Below are 20,282 nucleotides of genomic sequence, written 5' to 3' on the forward strand. Positions count from 1 at the left end.
CACAGACTGACAGTCTGTCTGTTAGTTCACCCAAAAATTTAACTTATTGGCCGGCTCCTGCGTCAGCAGCACATGCATGCATCATGCTGCTTACGTGAACAGCGTCGGCCAATACTGAGTCGGCGTTCTGACGTAGAATCTGGAAGCGCTGCAACGTAAACAGCGTAAGAGAATGACAGGGCAGAGAAGAAATTGTTGTTGTTATTTTTGTTTTGTTTTTGCGCACAAAAAAGTATTCTCTTCGCTTCATAACATTAAGGTTGAACCACTGTAGTCTTGTTGAAATAGTGTAGTCTATTTCAACAATGCTTTTACTACTTTTCTGGACCTTGAATGTGGTAATTACGTTGCTTTCTATGGAGGATAAAAAAATCAGCTTTCATCAAAAACATCTTAATTTGTGTTCCGAAGATGAACGAAGGTCTTACGGGTGTGGAACGACATGAGGGTGAGTAATTAATGACAGAAATTTCATTTTTGGGTGAACTAACCCTTTAACAGGTTAACAAATAAACTCTTTGAGAACAGACTCTAATGGCCTTTCATTACACTTTTCTTACATAGGCTTACATAAAGCTAAAGACCAAATATAGTAATCAATAGCCTAAATAAAACGCATTCAGCAAGGCACAATGTGAAATATAAACTATATAGCTTAAATCTATGCCTATTGGGCCTACATTATACTGGCCATTTACATTTGTTTAGGCAACAGCTTATTTCAATGCGTTAACGTCACGCGAGGCGTTCGCGTATAATACGCCCGCCATATACTCCTGATTGGAACGTTCTATCTTGGCGCGTCGCGTCGACCGCACAAACGCAGTCTTTGATTGGTCGACTGGGAGCCGACGTCAAGAGCCCGTCCAACCCTGAGAGACGCGTCGCTCACACAGTGAAGATGTGTTCTCTACTGCGCGTCAGTGAGGCGCTCCATAAGTTCTGCCACGGAAACAAGGTGAGCTGAAACATTTCATATGGACATATACCTGTCGTTAGACTGTTTTAGCACTGTAGCATATATTTACGACCATCTAGTGGTTTCATGAATTTATTATTGAAGGCTGTCACTGTGTTTTCGGTCTCGAGTAGCTTAACTATAAAAATAAACTATTGATTAACTGACTGACATAACTCGTATACAGCAGAATTTACACTATTTATAATACGAGATTACTATTCTCCAGTTGGTTTCGAGTATTTATGAAATGATTTTTACGTGAAGGTAATATTGTAACAGGTACTTGTCTTATCTGCTCTCGAGTTCACTATTGTAGCTACATGTGCATATGCTATTTAGATATAAATCTAATACGAATTCAGCAGAAAATAACTAGAATAGAAAAAGAGCACATGAATCCCGAGATGGCAGTGATTTTATCATTGCAGACAGGAGTACACCACATTATCCTGTTTCTAAAATTCAATTAGGATACATGTCTAAAAAGTCAACAGATTAAAAAAAAAAACTGCTAAAGTTCCACTGGGCTTCTTGTGGTGAAATTATTTTACATATCCAGAAAAAACAACTTTAATGTATTGTACTTATCCTGTTTACTAAAAGTGATATGTAAACATATTGCATTTCATAAAATCATTGCTAAGAACTTATTCAATTTAATCCAACCTAATGCAATTTGCAAGGAAGAGCCTCATTTGATGAGTCAAAAGCCCTTTGGACAGTAACAGGATTCAGGATATTGCTTTATAGCATCAAATAATGCAGATCAATTATCATGTTAAATCCATTACTCATGTCTACCAAACACTTTTTCATCATTTCTGTCTTGATTCCATCTCTCATTAGAGAATATGTTTTTAAGCTCCTCAGCAATGTAAAGTATTAACATCTCATTGCTATGTTATTGTTCGCTGGTTGTTTATATAATGTTATGTATTAGTCTGTCCTTGTAATTTATTTGAAGCTTGTTTTGATCAAGGTGTAACCCAGAGTAAATAGTGTCTCAGTGAGCTATTTTCAAATATTTGCACAGCTAACTTGACACTCTGGTGTCTTAAGGATCATATGGTCATGCAAGGAAACTTTTTTTTTTTTTTTTTTTTAAACACCAGGGATGTTTTTGTTTTTCTGTGTATAGAAAAAAGCCTAAATTAATAGTACATATTAGAGCCATTATCTGACATGACTCCTAAGTGGGATCAGCATTATGCAACTTATTTTCAACGGAAAACTTAATAATTTTCTGTAAATGTGCTCGATCTGAAAGTCTGCCCCTTCTCATGGTCAACTGACAGTGCCGTCACATGTTTTGTCTAATCTCAGCGTTCTCTAAACAGGCCCACACTCGACTTCATTGTGCACCTATTTAGAAATCACATTTCATTTCAAATTACAGAAAATTCAGCATACAAATTGGATTACATTTGTCCTTTCCATTAAATAATGACTTAATAATACCCTAATTATTTTCTTTTCATATAGAAAAGCCACTTGATCTGAAAGAGACTAATGGAGAATCTCAGAGGTTTTGGTGTGCTCCTTACAGGTGCCGTAATTGCGCATAATGATATGAAGGTGAATCAGGAGCAACTATAGATTGCAGTGTGTACTCTCTGATCCTTCGCACAAGAGTCTCGAACAACGGCCATCATGATAGACCTGAGCCATCTGAGTGAGGAGGAGCAGGAGATGATCATGACTGTTTTAAAGAGGGATGCTGAGTTGAAGAAAGCCGAGGAGGAACGAATCAAGTAAGATTGATTTGTTGTGACTCAGACACAAAGTTGTATTGTAGGTTAATTGACCGTCCTCTCTTATTGTAAACGTGTAGTTGATATGAAAATATCAAGCAGTGACAGCAGTGTGATATGAAACCATTTGAAATATGTTACCATCTTGTATAAATAGATTACACTGAATATTTTTACTATAAAAAACACTTAAATTTTTACTCTGAAAAATAATTTTGAAATGAACTGCAAAAAGCTACAAGGTAAATAGAATGGTGAGGAAAAAAAACAGTTACAGTACATGAAATACACTTTACCTTGTACATTCATATACATTTTTAACTTTTTATATATATATATATAAAATATGACAAGATCTCAGAGTTAAACTGTGTCAGAAAACATTAATCTTATTATGTCAGATAACACTTAACAAAACATGGTCAGGTCAAAGTGTCTGAATAATTTTTGTTTCCAAATTTTTAACAATTTTACTGGTAGTCCACTGTATGAAGAAGTTTTGGGTATTATATATCACAGTTTACTTTATTTTGCTATCCTTGCTTACATAAATGAACTATAGTGTCCTGCACCCACTAGTAAAAAAAAAAAAAAAAAAAAAAATTATATATATATATATATATATAGCAAGGATGCATTAAATTGATCAAAGGTGAGTCTATTTCAAATAAATGCTGCTCCTTTGAATTTTCTATTTATCAAAGAATCCTGAAAAAATTTATCAATTTCCATAAAAATATTAATCAGCAGAACTGTTTCAGTATTGATAATAAGAAGTTAATAACGTTAATGTAAATTTCTTTCTTAAAGTTTTGTCAAATTTTAATAAATGTTTCTTGAGCACCTAATCAGCATATTAGAATGATTTGATTACAATGGAAAACAGCTATTTTAAATTGTAATAATATTCCACAATATTACTGTTTTACTGTATTTTTGACCAAATAAATGCAGTAAAAAGTATGTAAAACATTTGTATTACTATACCCAAATGCACGTAATATCACTTTACACATATTCAATGAAATACATCAAAATACAATATGAAAAAACAAGACAAACCATAGACAAACAGTGAGGCGTTCACCCACATGAACGCCACTGCGCTAGCAAATTATTTGTTTTCGTGTTTAACGCTTTGAATGGAGACTGGAAGTCTACATGAAAGGAAGAATGCAGAATCTGTCCATGTCTGGGTGATTTCCCTGTGTTCAGTCTCAACCTTACTCAACCTTGTATAAAAGGATTAAGTCTACCCTTGTGGAATAATTGTCTTGGCCTTTTCACATGACCAACATAGTTTCCACTCCTTCAAAAGCGAAGATGTGTTCCAATGGTTGTTTCCAAACACATGATTTTAATCAAACCATTTTGAATCACTGCAAATGCTCACAATGTCTCTATTAAGGTTGTTTTGTAATTTTAGGTATTTGTAGCATTTAACAGTAACCAGCTCTCAAAGAAGTCACAGTATAATTATTTGTCTCAACCTCTTCATCAATAAAACTCTTCATCATTAGTGTCTGAATAATTTAACAGTGTACAGCTACTGGGAACTTTGATAGTACCTAAGAAACAACCATTATGAGAGATTTGGTATTTGCAAAGCAAACAGAGTCAGTACTGAAGACAGTGCACTGTATAAGCCAATGAAGGAAGAGTTTGTCCACACTATTTGGTCATATGGAATGTTATTGATTTAGAAGGCTCTAATACAGGAAAGCTGTGTAACGTAATAAAGTAATAAAGTGCAATGAGGTATCGACATTTGAAAAGCTTAGTTTATGATTCTACTACTTAAAGGACTGCCTGTCACATTTGTACATAAAAAGAACTGAACATTTTGTGAGCAAACAACAGAAAATGTGATTATTGCAGTGCTTTCTTCCCTTGATTGCTGATGGAGTAAACTAATTTGCGCCCTGTGGAATGTACGGTATTTGTCCAAAGGACCATATTGAGGTGAGACTATGTTAGATGGATGTTGCTGGGAACTGCATTCTGTTGTTGTTGTTAAGGATAATGATTTTCATTTTTCACACCTAAAGTTGAAGGTTCCGCTCATTTGATTCCAGACAGCTGCAGAAAGTCGTCCCAGAGGAAGACAAACGCAAGTATTTGTCAGGAGAATGGTTCTACGAGGTGAAGTCTCAGAGACACCAGGACAAGATTCATGGCTCTGATATCATAATAGCATCAATGAAGCAAAGGAAACCATCAGTTGTTGGTGAGACCAAAACACCTACAGTTCACACATGCAACTCTTACAGAAACCTTGACTTAAAGGGTTAGTTCACCCAAAAATTAAAATTCTCAAATTACTCACCCTCATGTCGTTTCACACCCGTAAGACCTTCGTTCATCTTCGGAACACAAATTAAGATATTTTTGATGAAATCCGATGGCTCAGTGAGGCCTCCATTACCAGCAAGATGATTTACACTTTCAGATGCCCAGAAAGCTACTAAAGACACATTTAAAACAGTTCATGTGACTACAGTGGTTCAACCTTAATGTTATGAAGCGACGAGAATACTTTTTTGTGCGCCAAAACCCCCCCCCGAAATAACGACTTTATGACAATATCTAGTGATGGGCGATTTCAAAACACTGCTTCATGAAGCTTCAAAGCTTTACAAAACTTTTGTTTCGAATCAGTGGTTCAGTAAACAAGGCTTCGTTACGTCATAAGCGTTTCGATATTTCAGTGGTTGACAATGGTGACTTTGGCAGTCTGATACGCGCTCTGAACCACTGATTTGAAACAAAAGATTCGTAAAGCTTCGAAGCTTAATGAAGCAGTGTTTTAAAATCGCCCATCACTAGATATTGTTGAACAAAGTTGTTATTTTGTTTTTTTGGCGCACAAAAAGTATTCTTGTCGCTTCATAACATTAAGGTTGAACCACTGTAGTCACATGAACTGTTTTAAATATGTCTTTAGTAGCTTTCTGGGCATTTGAAAGTGTAAATTAACTTGCTGTCAATGCAGGCCTCACTGAGCCATCGGATTTCATCAAAAATATCTTAATTTTTGTTCCGAAGATGAACGAAGGTCTTACAGGTGTGGAACGACATGAGGGTGAGTAATTAATGACAGAATTTTCATTTTTGGGTGAACTAACCCTTTAATGCTTTGTTAGCGAGCCTTTAAACAGCACTAAATATTAATAAACATCTCACTGTCCTTTTATATAGAGTATTTAACCAAGTCATGGGGCGGCAGATCCAGAAGCATCAGCAGAAAGGATAGTGATGGCAACATGACATCACCCAAAAAAACACAAACTACTGAGTCCTCAGAGCAGCTAAAGGAGAGGTAATGCTAAATGTTCATGTACAAAAGAAAGTTGTACTTGATCAACTGTTTAGTGCTGCTGGCATAAACCTACACTGCACATATAGACACATATAGTCCTTTTCATCTAGTAGCTTGATGTTAATCAACTTATCCAGAACAATGGGGTAATAACTGTTCACGCTTGCCAGAACCCTTTGGTTTGCACTGTGTGTGCAACCTCCACCCCTCCCAGGTGCTTGTGTGCTTTACAGGTGTGGATACCTCATCATTTCAATATCTTTATGAGTCGACAAGGGTCAACAGAGTAGTTTGCTTGCTGTACTTTTAATACTCTGCCTATGATGGTTTAATTGATCCTGGTCATTACAGGATGTCTGGAAGAACTTTAGTGCAAATCAGCTTGATATCTTATACATGCAAGCACTCATAACAATAAATGAACAGGTTACTATTTGTTTTAAAATTAGGGAAAATGGTGACACATTAGAGGTCCAGCAAGAAAACCTAAACATAGGCATGAGATCGCCATCCAAGGTATGTAAGTGCTCATGGAAACATACAAATATATCAGTGTCAGCTGTCTTCACCATTACTGTATATCCTTGGGAAAAACACTTAAAGGGATCATATCATAAGGAATTAAGTTTCAAAACATCCTCTCCAGTCAAAATGCCATAAAAATTATGTGGGAAAATGGCTCTTACACTGTTAAAAATAAAGCTTCAAAACAAGAAGAATCAGAAGAACCATTTTGGGTTCTTCGTGGAACCATCAATCCCAATAAAGAGCCTTTATCTTGTATCAGTGTACTGAACTTCCATGACTTACTGCAAAATATCTGTCAAAATTAACATATGGCTGCCCACATTTGGATGAAAACACTTATTTGGCCTGCCAGGTCAATATGAGGTTGTACAGAGGAAATATGATAGATTTATGATCGTCACAATATAATAACACAGGCTTTGCAAAGAGGCTGTTATTGAAGGATCGAACAGAGCAAACTACAGTATATTGGACTCTACAGCAGACCTGCAGCTTGTGAGTAAACACAGCTGTTTCTCATGTCATATGTAAAGGGGGTGTTAGGCATAGAGGTACATAAAAAACAGGTTAATTCTATGCATCAGAGAGAGGTTGGAAAATGATCATAAATTTTATCAGGAAGCTAGTTTTGGCACTTTCACTAAAGAAATAAATAAGATTATTTCACAAAAATGTATGATATGACCCCTTTTAAGTCCAGGTCAAACTAGTGTGTAAATCTTTGGTAATGTTAAATGACAAATAAATCAATATGGCATCAATAATAAATGAATTTCTTCATAGTTAACTTTACCTCTTTACCTGGTTTTAGCCAAGACACAACCCATTCAACAGTGTTCCAGTAGAGCTTGACTTTGAGGAGACTGATATCCACTTTACATCAGGACCTGGACTCAGGAAATCATTAGACAGGGGCTCTGATTCACAAGGTTGATGTGACAACTTGTTGTATAATGTTCACTTGTACTCAGAAGTTTTAAGAAACTTGTAATGTTTTGTGTTCTTCCTTGCTTACAAGTCTCACATTTGCAGTAAAACCTCAGGAAGCAAGTAACAGTGAAGGTAATAGTGAGGTCTCAAACACCACACAAAACGGACCTCCTGGTCAAAAGCCTGTGCCAAAGAAGAGGACCAAAATCAACAAACCCCAGAGCTCTATCTCAGACAGCGCCAGCTCTGTGTCCAGCCAGAGTGTGTCCACCACAGCAGGCTCAGGTATCAGGTCTCCACCACCAAGAAGTATCCTCAAACACAGCTCAAATGAGCCCACTCTCAAGAGCCAACTGCGCCAACCAGTGGTATCCCTAAGCTCTGTTTGCAAAAACAGCATTCAAGAGAGGGATCCTGAAGAATCTAGACTTTCTTTGGGAAGTACAGAGGAATCAAATAGCAAAATTGAAAACAAAGAGCCATTTAGCTCCCCTTCACCACTGAAGTTGCCAAAGTCACGTTTACCAGTGAGAGCCTCATCGCAACTGATAAACCCTCCTCTGCGCTTACAAGAGAGGCCAAAGATACAACCACGTCTAAGTCTGAACTCTATCACAAGAGCAGATGATGGCAAAAAAGTAGAAGAACTTCTAAAACAAAGAACAGAAACAAATAGTTGTCTTCCTCAGTCACCAAGTATGGAATTAAAGGGCCAAAACATTTCTGGTGAAATTTATCTTCCTCGTGAGAATGCAATGTTTGCATTGACTGACAACACTAAAAAGCCCCTGGATGAGTTGAGGGACACTGCCCCTCAACCTACACAGTACAAATCTGAGAATGTGGAAAATCATATGGCTCAGTTTCCAAAATTGGAAGCGACAAGAACTGAAGAAAATATAAAGAAAACTGCTGTTGGTATGATCCATATTTTTTTTAATAAAATGTTCAAGATTTGTTAGAGTAGTTCACCAAAAAATGAGAATTATGTAATTTTCCCATCCTCATTTCAAACCCGACTTACTTTCTTCTGCGGAACACAAAGGAAATAAATTAATGAAATTTTGAGTAAATGCAAATACAGTATAATGGTAGTACACTGGGACTCACTTTAATGCTTAATAAAGCACCCAAATATGTAAGCAAAGTATACACGTGTCACACAAATCATTTTCCTAGTGTGCCAATCAGTTTTAGTGAAAAACAACCTGATATTCAAGCAATTGTACATTTATCCAGCTTTTTACACTCCAGTCCAGTAGGTGGTGGAAATGTTCACCTGCTTCTGCTTCTTCAACACACTCCAGCGTACAAGATACTACCACCTACATGGAAAATTCACCCAAATGGCTATTCATTAATTCCTGTTTGTATTCACTGTTGTGTTTTGCAGAAGAAACAAAGTCATACAGGTTTGGAATGACATGAAAGTTAGTAAATTACTTAATTTTCATATTTGGGTGAAATAACCTTAAATTTAGATTAAATTAAATTATAATATTGTTGAATTAATTATTGCTTACAGTAGTATTGCTTGAAATTTAGAATGCCTAGATTCTGCTTTAGTCATTCAGTGCTATACTGTTTGTCTTACAGGTCAACAATTTCCCAGATCCCTCAACATAACAGATACATTCAATAAGACAGATGCCTCTTCTGACTGTGAGACTAAACACAGCCCCCTTGTCTTCAACATAAAACAAAAGACTAATAACTCAAAACAGGAAAATGACAATCTGGAAGTCATGACAGATGAACACATTCAGACACCTACTGATGAACAAGGAGATTCCATTGCCAAAGTTCTTGAGTGGTTTAGCAGGAGCTCAGACAGCAGTGATAGGCTTGATATAGAGAGCAATGTCCAGGAGGACATGGAGGAGGACACCAAGATCGATGACATAGACTTTGAAGATGTGGTTGATCAGAGATCCAAACCAAGGGATAATGTGTACTTGATCATACCACGCCAGAGTGAAGAGGTTCCATCAGAAGTGAATACGCTATTTCTACAACAGACTGATTGGGGAAAGGAACAGAATGTCAATGAGCCTACCCAGAACATTCCAAAAGAACGAAGAAGATCTGAATCTGCCTCTCATAAAGAACCTCTCAGTAAGAAGGCTTCAAATGACTCTTCTCTTGTTGCAAACAATGTCTCTCCAGAGATCCCAGAGGTGAATATTTCTGGGAAAATAAGTCAAAATGAGAACAAAACAGAATCTTTTATCAAGAGAGAGGAAGTGACCAAAGTCAAACTTGAAAGCACTGACATCAAGCAGACTCAGCATCAGCCAAAAGAAAGACCAGGTGCTGAAGAGAACCAGCGACCAAAAATTGCCAATTTGAGATCATTCTGGGAGAAAGAAAACATTGGTCCAAAGATTTTGATCAGCAAATCTAGTGTGCCTGGTAAAACCGAAAAATGCATCCCCAGTGATGTTAGCAGAAAGCAGACTGAACGTGTAGAGGACCAACAGAGAAGTGAACAGAGCTCGAAAGTAACATCTCCAAAACATCAGAAAAAAGACACAGTTGTGGAAGATTTAGACCTTGAGCTTGTAGGGAGTGCAAACACCATCTATAAACCCCAAGTACCCATTGTAACAGATGAATCAAAACCACCATTGATATATGCTAATCAGAAGGTTGACCAAATACTTGCAAGCTCTCTCTTAGACAAAGAAGTTACTCTTCCACGTTTAAAATCACCTTCACCATCACTTGACAGTGGATCCTTGCAAGCGGGTCAAAATGATGATAGCATGGGAGGCACCGTTAGCACATACAGTAGTGATGCAGATCACTCCTCTCCAAAAGAATTAGAGGCAAAATCAAGAACTGCACCAAGAACAAATCAAGTGCCTCTTGTTAAGCAGAATTCCCAGCAAGAGAACATGGCAGAGAGGATCAAGCAACTCAAGTCCTTCTGGGAGAAAGAATCTAAAACCTCAGCAGCAGCTCAAATCAGATCGACTGCTACTCCCCGACTTAACCAAAGATTTACAAAGTCTGAGTTTGATCTCAGAACAATAGGTACAGAGTATGATGATGAGGATGATGATGTTGAGGACAGTACTTCGGCCAGAGGTAGACTGTCTCCCAATTTCTCTGTGCAACCTCTACGGAAGGATAAGCCAGTTGTGATGGATGGTATGAGCACTTTACAGTTTAAGAACCTTCGTGACTTCTGGGGAGGATCACCTACAAAATCTGGACGAAGGTCACCGGTCCTTGAGAGTGGAATTCAGAGATCCTTAAGTCCACAAAGTCCAAATGAGAAAGCCAATGTCAAAGACTTTGTTAACGAGAGCCAGAATGGTAAAACATCCTCACCAGCCAAAACTAGAGCATTACAGTCTCCCTCAAAGAAGAGGATTATGTCAAGACAAGAATCTGAATCAAAAACCAATCATAGGGTCTCAGGCGAAGCAATATCCCATGAAGTGTCTCATTCTCTTCAGGCACAGAAAAGCTCTCAGCCTGCTTCAAAATCCACAATGGTACCTAAACCTCAGGCTGGTCAAGAGTCACAACCTCAACAGGGTAGAAGAAGCAGCAAAGCCAGTCTAAATGGAAAATCAAATACCATGCGACGTGCCACCAGCATGTTTTCAGTGAACAGTGCGTTTGAGGAGCAAAGCCAGGACTTGCCTCTTCAGTCCAAGAAGACTCAGGATCCCAATATGCAACAGGTCAAGAAAACAGCCAGAAGCTAGCATTACACAGTCCAGGAAAACTCAAGAAGCTAGCTATACTATGCCAAAAACATCCCCAGAAATCTCTTGGAAAGACAGAGACAAAAATACTCAGAGAAGACCATCACGTACCTCAGAGGATTCCGACTCTCAACCTCTTGCTAGATCTTTCATTCCACGGGACTACCAACATTACCTTGGGATTACAGAAGACAGAAGTATGTACACTCCACCTCCAGTTACAGAGCAGGTTGATAATTTTATCTGCACTTCATTTACGTCATCTCCAGAGACAAACCACAGCTATAAGTGTTCCCCAGTGAAAACCAGTACTCCACTACAGGGTTCCCCCGACCTCCAAACCAGGAGAGGGAGCCTGGGACGCCACTCAACCACACAAACTGATGGAAATGCCACTAAGGGGAATTCAAACCGTGAGTTTGAAGCTTTTTCTCTTATCATACTCTACAGGTTTATTAACTTTTTACCATAGCTTTCCTTTTAAGTGTTAAGTCAAACAGATTTGTGCTCACATTACACAACAGAACAAGAACCGGGAACACAAGACCAGCAAGCATTCTTCTTGCTTGTTGTATTCATTCTTTGTACCTTTATTGGATCAAATTGCCACTGTTAAATCTTGCAGGTGAAAACGAGAGTCCCATTCAGAAAGCTTTGAGACGAGCTTCATCTAGACCGGTGTACCATAAGAGCATGGAAGACATCAGCATTCTTCCTAGTGAGCATCAATCCTCTACCATGTCAAACATTTTAACTTGTACCAGAGTATAAATATTGTTTATCATTAGTTTTTCAGCTAAAAGTACCATATCCATACTTAGCTCTTAATTTCATAGTATGCTTATCACACAATAGCACAATGCTTCTTCTAGAGTAAAACATCTTATTGTTTGGTTTCTAAATGGAGAGTTCATGTGACAACAGAATCTGTTCTACTTTTCCCTGTGTTTTGTCATTGTGATCTCTTTCTTAAGGACAAGACCAAAAACTCAAACAAACAAATGACTACATGGAGGGCGACTATGATGGCAAGACTCAAACTTAGCTTCTCATATTTAGTTTTAATTATATTTTAAGACATTAATCTTGTTGGCATCATATTTTCACATTTATTTGCTTTCTCCTGCCATCCTGTTTTGCCCTCAGTTGTCCAGACTTCCTTTGCAACCTCAGACCCAGAGCACCTGAAGCAACTCAGCAAATCAGTGCCCTCATTCCTACAAAAAGAAGTTGGTTCATTTGTCATTTTTATCTAAGATAAAAGGCCAGGTCACAAAATATGTGTGGTGCTCAAAATGTCTGCTGCTGTCCTGTCTTTTTTAGAGTGATGAAGGAGAGAGTGACTCGGAGAGCAGTTCCCGCAGCAGTGTACCACAGTGGAATAACAGACAATTTACTAACCTCAGCAACTACTCTGGCTCCACCTCTCTGTCATCTGTATGTTCATATACTGCATATTATACACTAAACTATTTACCAGGTTCTTGCATATACTATCAGATAATATACTGTAGTACATACTCCATATCCATATGCAAACGTACCCAGTTAGTTATCCAATTTACCTCAGATATAAATCATGAAGCACCATTCACAGCCCAGTTTACTTCCGTAATCTGACAGAATCCAACGAAATCCAAATGAAACCCGATATTCGATGAGAAAAAAGTAACATGGAGCTTTATTTAATCTTGATTATGAATATAAACATTATTTTGCTTACTTACAGTGATCAATTGTTCACAATAAAACCAGAAAGTTTACTTCCAATTCAATTTAATTTGACATTAATCACATTGATGTACTGGGAATGACACAATATTGTATTTTCATTACCCTCAGGTTAGCGGCAGTGTTGCAAGTGTGTACAATAGTGACTACAGCAGTGTTGACGTTCAAGGGAGCATCCAGTTTTCACTAAACTATGTGCACAAGTTGCGGGAGTTCCACATCTTTGTTGTTCAGTGCCAGAATCTGGCAGCAGTGGACACGAAGAGGAATCGATCTGACCCGTAAGTTTGCCATCTTAGTACCACCCACCCCTTTCTCCTCTAAATAGTTCTCCATAGAGAACTTGTGCTTTGTTTTCTAGGTATGTTAAGAGCTACCTTATACCTGATTCTGCCAATTTGGGAAAAAGAAAGACCGCCGTGAAGAAGAAAACACTGAATCCTACATACACCGAGATTCTTAGGGTAAGCAAATCACTAATAGAATAAGTCATTGCCAGCACATTTTTATTGGAGTAAGCAGTCACATGTTTTACATGCTATACATTTAATAATCACAACTGATCAAATAAATGGTTTGATATATTTGCACATCACATTTCACACTGTTGCCGTTTCATGAATTGCGTAATGTTTCATAATTGTTTTACTGTTCATTTTGAGCTGAAATGTCTAAAATAGGCTGTTTATGGCAGGTTCAATTGTGACAACTTACCCCATATAGTGTGACAACATGCCTTGCTATTGGGTGTGTTCAATTTACTTTACTTCCCCCGTATAACAGTGGAATTTTAGGCTTTAAGATTTTAATACATGTGTCTATACAAAAATGTACTTTCACTGGAGTAATAAGTGACAACTAGCCCCAGTCTCCCCTGTATGCATCATTCCCAATGCCTAATAATCTTCATTCATTTTATTATTTGATGCATACAGTACAGAGTCCGACTGGAGTACCTGATGTCCCAGGTTCTCAACCTTTCAGCATGGCACAATGACACATTTGGTCGTAACTGCTTTCTGGGTGAAATAGAGCTTGACCTTTCCTCATGGGATTTTACTGACACAGAGATGAAACTTTTGCCTCTTAAACCAAGGGTACAGTATGAATGCGTCCATAATTTCTCTTATGTGAAACTTGTGATACATATCATTTAAAATATCAGTTAAAATACTAAAATACAGATAAATGATCTCTCTTGATTCCAGAATCTCTTCTCACAGACCACAAACAGCCTCCAGCCATCTGACTTAAGAGGACAGATGAGACTGGCCATACGTTTCCTGCCTCAGATCTCCCACTGTAAGGCCTTTACAATCATTTACTAAATACAATTCACATACATACAGCTTATTTACCGAAAGACTGCACATTATGTCACAAATAAAGTCAAATATCACAGATTTGTCAATTCATCTGTGTGAGTGTTTATTTTTTAATCCAGCAAAGAACATTCCTGGCTCTGGTGAAGTGCATATCTGGGTCAAAGACTGCAAGAATCTCCCTCTTATCAGAAGTCCAACTATTGACCCATATGTAAAATGGTATTATATTATGATTGCATTATATTATTGTGATTTTTTTAAATTAAAAAACATCTTTAAAGGGATAGTTCACCCAAAAGTGAAAATTATCCCATGATTTACTCACCCTCAAGCCATCCTAGGTGTATATGACTATATGACTCGTTTCAGACGAACACAATCGGAGATATACTTAAAAATATCCTTGCTCTTCCAAGCTTTATAATGGCAGTGAAGGGGGGGCCAGATTTTGAAGCCCAAAAAAATTCATCCATCCATAGTAAAAATAATCCATACAGCTCCATTGGGTTAATAAAGGCCTTCTGAAGCAAAGCGTTGGATTTTTGTTAGAAAAATATCCATATTTAAAACTTTATAAATTCAAATAACTAGCTTCCGGTGGACGATCGTACGCATACTGCGCAAGTCAACTTGCGCCACAAGAGTAACCCCTGACGCAATGTATGACGTAGGATGTAGGAGTAGCGTAAGCCTTGACGCCTCTTGCGGTTCAAACAAATAGGGCTGGGCAACAAACTCAAGCTCCTCTTCTCTTATATCGAAATCCTCTGACATTTCTCTTTAAAAATGATCATTTTCTATCATCCTGCGCTTCTGCGTTCATCATTACGTCATGCACCGTGTCAGGGGCGCTTCTTTCGTCGCAAATCGACGTGTACGGCTGTCTGCCGGAAGCTAGTTATTATAGTTAATAAAGTTTTAAATATGGATATTTTTATTTTTATTAAGGCCTTTATTAAAGGGATAGTTCACCCAAAAATGAAAATTTGATGTTTATCTGCTTACCCCCAGGGCATCCAAAAGATGTAGGTGACTTTGTTTTTTCAGTAGAACACAAATGATGATTTTTAACTCCAACCGTTGCAGTCTGTCACTCGTATAATGCTTGTCAATGGTAGCTCCATCTATAAGAGTCAAAAAACAAGCACAGACAAATCCAAATTAAACCCTGCGGCTCGTGACGACACACTGATGTCCTAAGACACGAAACGATCGGTTTGTGCGAGAAACACCACTATGTCCAACTGCCTTGAGCATCCGGTGTGTGAGGTCTGAACGCGTTCTGATGACGGAAGTGATCTCTCTCACTCATTGAAGTATAAGCGCGAGAGATCACTTCCGTTGTCAGAACGCGTTCAGACCTCACCAACCGGATGCGCAAGGCAGTTGGACATAGTGGTGTTTCTCGCACAAACCGATCGTTTCGTGTCTTAGGACATCAATGTGTCGTCACGAGCGGCAGGGTTTAATTTGGATTTGTCTGTGCTTGTTTTTTTGACTCTTATAGATGGAGTTCCCATTGACAAGCATTATACAACTGACAGACCACAACGGTTGGAGTTAAAAATCATCATTTGTGTTCTACTGAAGAAACAAAGTCACCTACATCTTGGATGCCCTGGGGGTAAGCAGATAAACATCAAATTTTCATTTTTGGGTGAACTATCCCTTTAATCCCCTGGAGCCATATGGATTACTTTTGTGATAGATGGATGCATTTTTTTGGCTTCAAAATGTTGCCTTCCCCTTCACAACCATTTTAAATCTTGGAGGAGCAAGGATATTTTTAAATATATCTCCAGTTGCGTTCGTCTGCAAGAAGATAGTCATATAAACCTAGGATGGCTTCTAAATGGGATAATTTTCATTTTTAGGTGAACTATCCCTTTAAGGTCTCATTAAATAATCATTGTTTAATTGTTTGCACAGCTTTGTACTCCCTGACACCAGCAAAAAGAGCCGTCAGAAGACTCGGGTGCTGAAGAGAACAACCAACCCCATATTTAATCACACTATGGTGTATGATGGCTTCAGGGCAGAGGACCTAAAAGAGGCTTGTGTGGAGCTTACTGTTTGGGACCGGGACCGTCTGGCCAATCACTCGCTTGGAGGCCTGAGACTCGGCATGGGCACAGGTGCAGTCCAGTGTTGGGATCTTTGTGTGTTCTGACATCTAGAAACATAAACATATAAAATGAATATTAACACAATCTTGTTGTACAGGTAAGAGTTATGGAGTACAAGTGGACTGGATGGACTCTACAGCAGAGGAGGTTGCTTTATGGAGGAGAATGATGGAATCTCCTAATGAATGGGTGGAAGGCTTGTTACCACTGAGGATTGTAACAGCAGCCAAAAACACATGGAAATGAGATTACAGTGACTTATCAAAGCACATCTTTAAAATTATATTTGTCCATACAATATCTTGCATTTGTTATAATTTATAGTAAAATAGATTAGGTTTCTGTCACATAAGAAAGCCCCCGTTACACCCTGGCATTTACATGAGTTTCTTATCCAGATAGTATTGGGTTATTCTTCCGCTGGATTTCATTTACTGTACACCTTCACTTCAAGTGCGTGTCCAGTATGACTGAACAGAGATCCGATTAAACTTACCCACACAAAATTGGAAATGCCACTTACATATTACATGAGAAATCATTTGGTGGATGTTGGGGTAATTTTTGTATTATTATCTATTTTTGAAAAACTTGCTGAATTATGTAGCTAATGAGAATATCTAAAAAGATTACATATATTGAGGCTTTTGAAAAAGCCCAAATTCAAAGCCATGATAAAACAAATTGTTGAACCAGGAAAGAAGGAAGATGCAAAATGTGTGAATTGCAATGTTTTATCCTATAATTGGGACAGAATAAATTTGTTGCCAAGGAGGTGAGATGAGGGTGAATGCTTTATTTGTGAAATACGCCTGTACTAACATAATAAAATAATGCTGGATACACCTGATAAAATACCTTATAAAATAGCCGAAATTTAATTAAAAGTGATTAAATAAACGGAAAACTGTTTACAATGCAGAAGTTGTTATTTTTTCTTGATATATCAAAGGTATTTGTATATGGTGACAAATTGTGTATTATATACACCGATCAGGCATAACATTATGACCACCTTCCTAATATTGTGTTGGTCCCCCTTTTGCTTCCAAAACAGCCCTGACCCGTCGAGGCATGTACTCCGCTAGACCCCTGAAGGTGTGTTGTGGTATCTGGCACCAAGATGTTAGCAGCAGATCCTTTAAGTCCTGTAAGTTGCGAGGTTGTAAGTTGCCTTCATGGATCAGACTTGTTTGTTCAGCACATCCCACAGATGCTCGATTGGATTGAGATCTGGGGAATTTGGAGGCCTAGTCAATACCTCAAACTCGTTGTTGTGCTCCTCAAACCATTCCTGAACCATTTTTGCTTTGTGGCAGGGCGCATTATCCTGCTGAAGGAGGCCACAGCCACCAGGGAATACTGTTACACGGTCTGCAACAATGCTTAGGTAGGTGGTACGTGTCAAAGTAACATCCACATGGATGGCATGACCCAAGGTTTCCCAGCAGAACATTGCCCAAAGCATCACACTTCCTCCGGTGGCTTGCCTTCTTCCCATAGTGTATCCTGGTGCCATATATTCCCCAGGTAAGTGACGCACACGCACCCGGCCATCTACGTGATGTAAAAGAAAACGTGATTCATCAGACCAGGCCACCTTCTTCCATTGCTCTGTGGTCCAGTTCTGATGCTCACGTGCCCACTGTTGGCGCTTTCAGCGGTGGACAGGGGTCAGCATGGGCACCCTGACTGGTCTGCGGCTATGCCGCCCCATACGCAACAAACTGCAATGCACTGTGTATTCTGACACATTTATATCAGAGCCAACATTAACTTCTTGAGCAATTTGAGCTACAGTAGCTGGATTGGACCTTCGCTCTCCATGTTCATCAGTGAGCCTTAGCCACCCATGACCCTGTCGCCGGTTCACTACTGTTCCTTCCTTGGACCTACTTTTGATAGATACTGACCACTGCAGACCGGGAACACCCCACAAGAGCTGCAGTTTTGGAGATGCTCTGACCCAGTCCTCTAGCCATCACAATTTGGCCCTTGTCAAACTCGCTCAAATCCTTATGCTTGCCCATTTTTCCTGCTTCAAACACATCAACTTTGAGGTCAAAATGTTCACTTGCTGCCTAATATCCCACCCACTAACAGGTGCCGTGATGAAGAGATAATCAGTGTTATTCACTTCACCTGTCATAATGTTATGCCTATATATATATACGTAAATCACTTCTACATGCAGAATACCTGGATGACCTACATCTGACTACCTAAGAAAGTAAGACTCCCTAGAAGCATTCAATATGAAAATCTGCTAGCTTTGTTCTTGGCTACTCAATTCTGGACACAATTGCTTTTAAGCTAATCAACTGAACCATAAATTATTGATTAATCCACATTCATAATGAATTTAAAAATTAAATGGCTACCATGACCCCTTGAGCCTGAGCAATTTAGTCAGGAACAATATGAAACTTCTGATCACTAGCACCACCTAGCGAAGAGAATGCTGTTTATCACATGCATGTACGTAGAATGGCATGCACATTTATAAGTACATATATTTACACAAACCACAACAATGTATCCTCATCCATTTAAACAAACGGCTAGTTTAAAACCTTTAAAAGCAATCAAACATCATAGAGGCAGTACTGAATTGGACTTGTATTATATGACAATGGAATTCTGACAATGCATACAAATACAATGCACCACTATTGAAATCTGGAGCAAAGAGCCTCAGAAAGGAGGAGGTGAGGCAGGGTCACGCTCACAGAACAAGGGCTCTGGTGAGACTGAAGAGAGGAGCAGAGCTGTCTGATCGTGTGTACTGTGCAGCTGGCAGAGACTCTTTCCTGTCCCAAAGGATTAGATAAACTGCATCAAGTTCCCCAGTCTTTCAGAAAGTGCAAAGAGTATGTGTACCCTTGGGAGAGAAAGTTATTTTGTGCTGAGATTCACAGATTGCAGCTAAAGATATACACAAAAGTGTGACATCTGAATGTTTGCCCTCTTGACCCAAATCCGATATCATCAAGACAATTGCAAAAACTATTGGAAGCAGATATTTGAAATATATTAACTCAAAGATGGTAACCAGTCAATTTAATATTTATACCTGTGATAAGACAGACATTGCCTGTCTGACATCTTTTAAGAAAGGGGTGAGAGTTAGAAAGGTACAAAGTCATGATATAAAATTAGCTATTAATTAACAAAAGTAAAGTAAAAAGAATGTTTTGTGTCATTGAATGTGCCTGTTTTATTCCAAAGGACTGTTTTTGTCAGACACTCAGTTTAGATTTAGTGAAGTGGAGTTGTTTGTTTGTGTCTGAATGCCAAATATTACCTCATTGCAGTTTGTGTTTCAGGAATTATTTATTTATTAGACTAACAATTTAACAATAAACCATAAACTAACTATAAAAAATTCAGGCTCTCATGTTGATCCTAAACTACTCATACAGGTATGCCTATAAATTGCTATTAAATGGATACAGTAGCCTAATTATCGAAAATCCCAGCTAACAATTTTTGATTCCCAACGTTAGTTTTTGGTTCCCAGAACGTTCTATTTTAAGGTTTGTTTTTGGTCAGTCAGGAAAGTTTTCTTAACGGAAATAGAATGTTAGTTTTTGGTTTGTAGAACGTGATTCTAACGTTCCCCTAACGTTATTTTAACGTTCCTATAATGTTATTCTAACGTTCCCAGAACGTTCCCCTAACTTCTTTAATCCGATATCATTACCCCGCTGTGCGTCAGAAATCAGCACACCTGCGATAAACGGTATGGAAAATTGTATGGAGGCCTATAATCAGTATAATACAAACCATATCTTTGTTTTTATTTATTGTTTAATTATTAAAAAATAATCCAAGCACATCAACTATCACATGGAACATTAAATTTGTCCATTAATGGGTGAGTATTTAGTAG

The 20,282-nt window shown here is 38.3% G+C and overlaps 1 protein-coding gene across 5 annotated transcripts; it reads left to right on the forward strand.

Annotated features, from left to right (window-relative positions):
- The first annotated feature begins 823 nt into the window (after positions 1-823).
- On the forward strand, positions 824-17,307 carry sytl2b (synaptotagmin-like 2b). 5 transcript variants are annotated; one of them, XM_051861161.1, is made up of 12 exons: positions 11,211-11,621; positions 11,834-11,926; positions 12,183-12,236; positions 12,355-12,437; positions 12,532-12,645; positions 13,051-13,220; positions 13,301-13,403; positions 13,875-14,036; positions 14,148-14,241; positions 14,384-14,483; positions 16,194-16,399; positions 16,488-17,307. In XM_051861161.1, exons 1-12 carry the CDS (start codon positions 11,249-11,251, stop codon positions 16,634-16,636), a joined length of 1,701 nt encoding a protein of 566 aa, XP_051717121.1. In that variant the 5' UTR covers positions 11,211-11,248; the 3' UTR covers positions 16,637-17,307. The 5 variants fall into 5 exon arrangements, 2 of the variants coding, with proteins under 2 accessions (XP_051717122.1, XP_051717121.1); XR_007925016.1 differs by lacking the exons at positions 12,355-12,437; positions 12,532-12,645; positions 13,051-13,220; ... (4 more) ...; positions 16,194-16,399; positions 16,488-17,307 and adding exons at positions 824-958; positions 2,508-2,712; positions 4,788-4,939; ... (2 more) ...; positions 7,371-7,488; positions 7,592-8,407 and having other exon boundaries at positions 9,086-11,621; positions 12,183-12,239; XR_007925014.1 differs by lacking the exons at positions 12,355-12,437; positions 12,532-12,645; positions 13,051-13,220; ... (4 more) ...; positions 16,194-16,399; positions 16,488-17,307 and adding exons at positions 906-958; positions 2,444-2,712; positions 4,788-4,939; ... (2 more) ...; positions 7,371-7,488; positions 7,592-8,407 and having other exon boundaries at positions 9,086-11,621; positions 12,183-12,239.
- Positions 17,308-20,282: the final 2,975 nt, after the last annotated feature.

Source organism: Ctenopharyngodon idella, chromosome 15, assembly GCF_019924925.1.
Source record: "Ctenopharyngodon idella isolate HZGC_01 chromosome 15, HZGC01, whole genome shotgun sequence".
Taxonomy (NCBI): domain Eukaryota; kingdom Metazoa; phylum Chordata; class Actinopteri; order Cypriniformes; family Xenocyprididae; genus Ctenopharyngodon; species Ctenopharyngodon idella.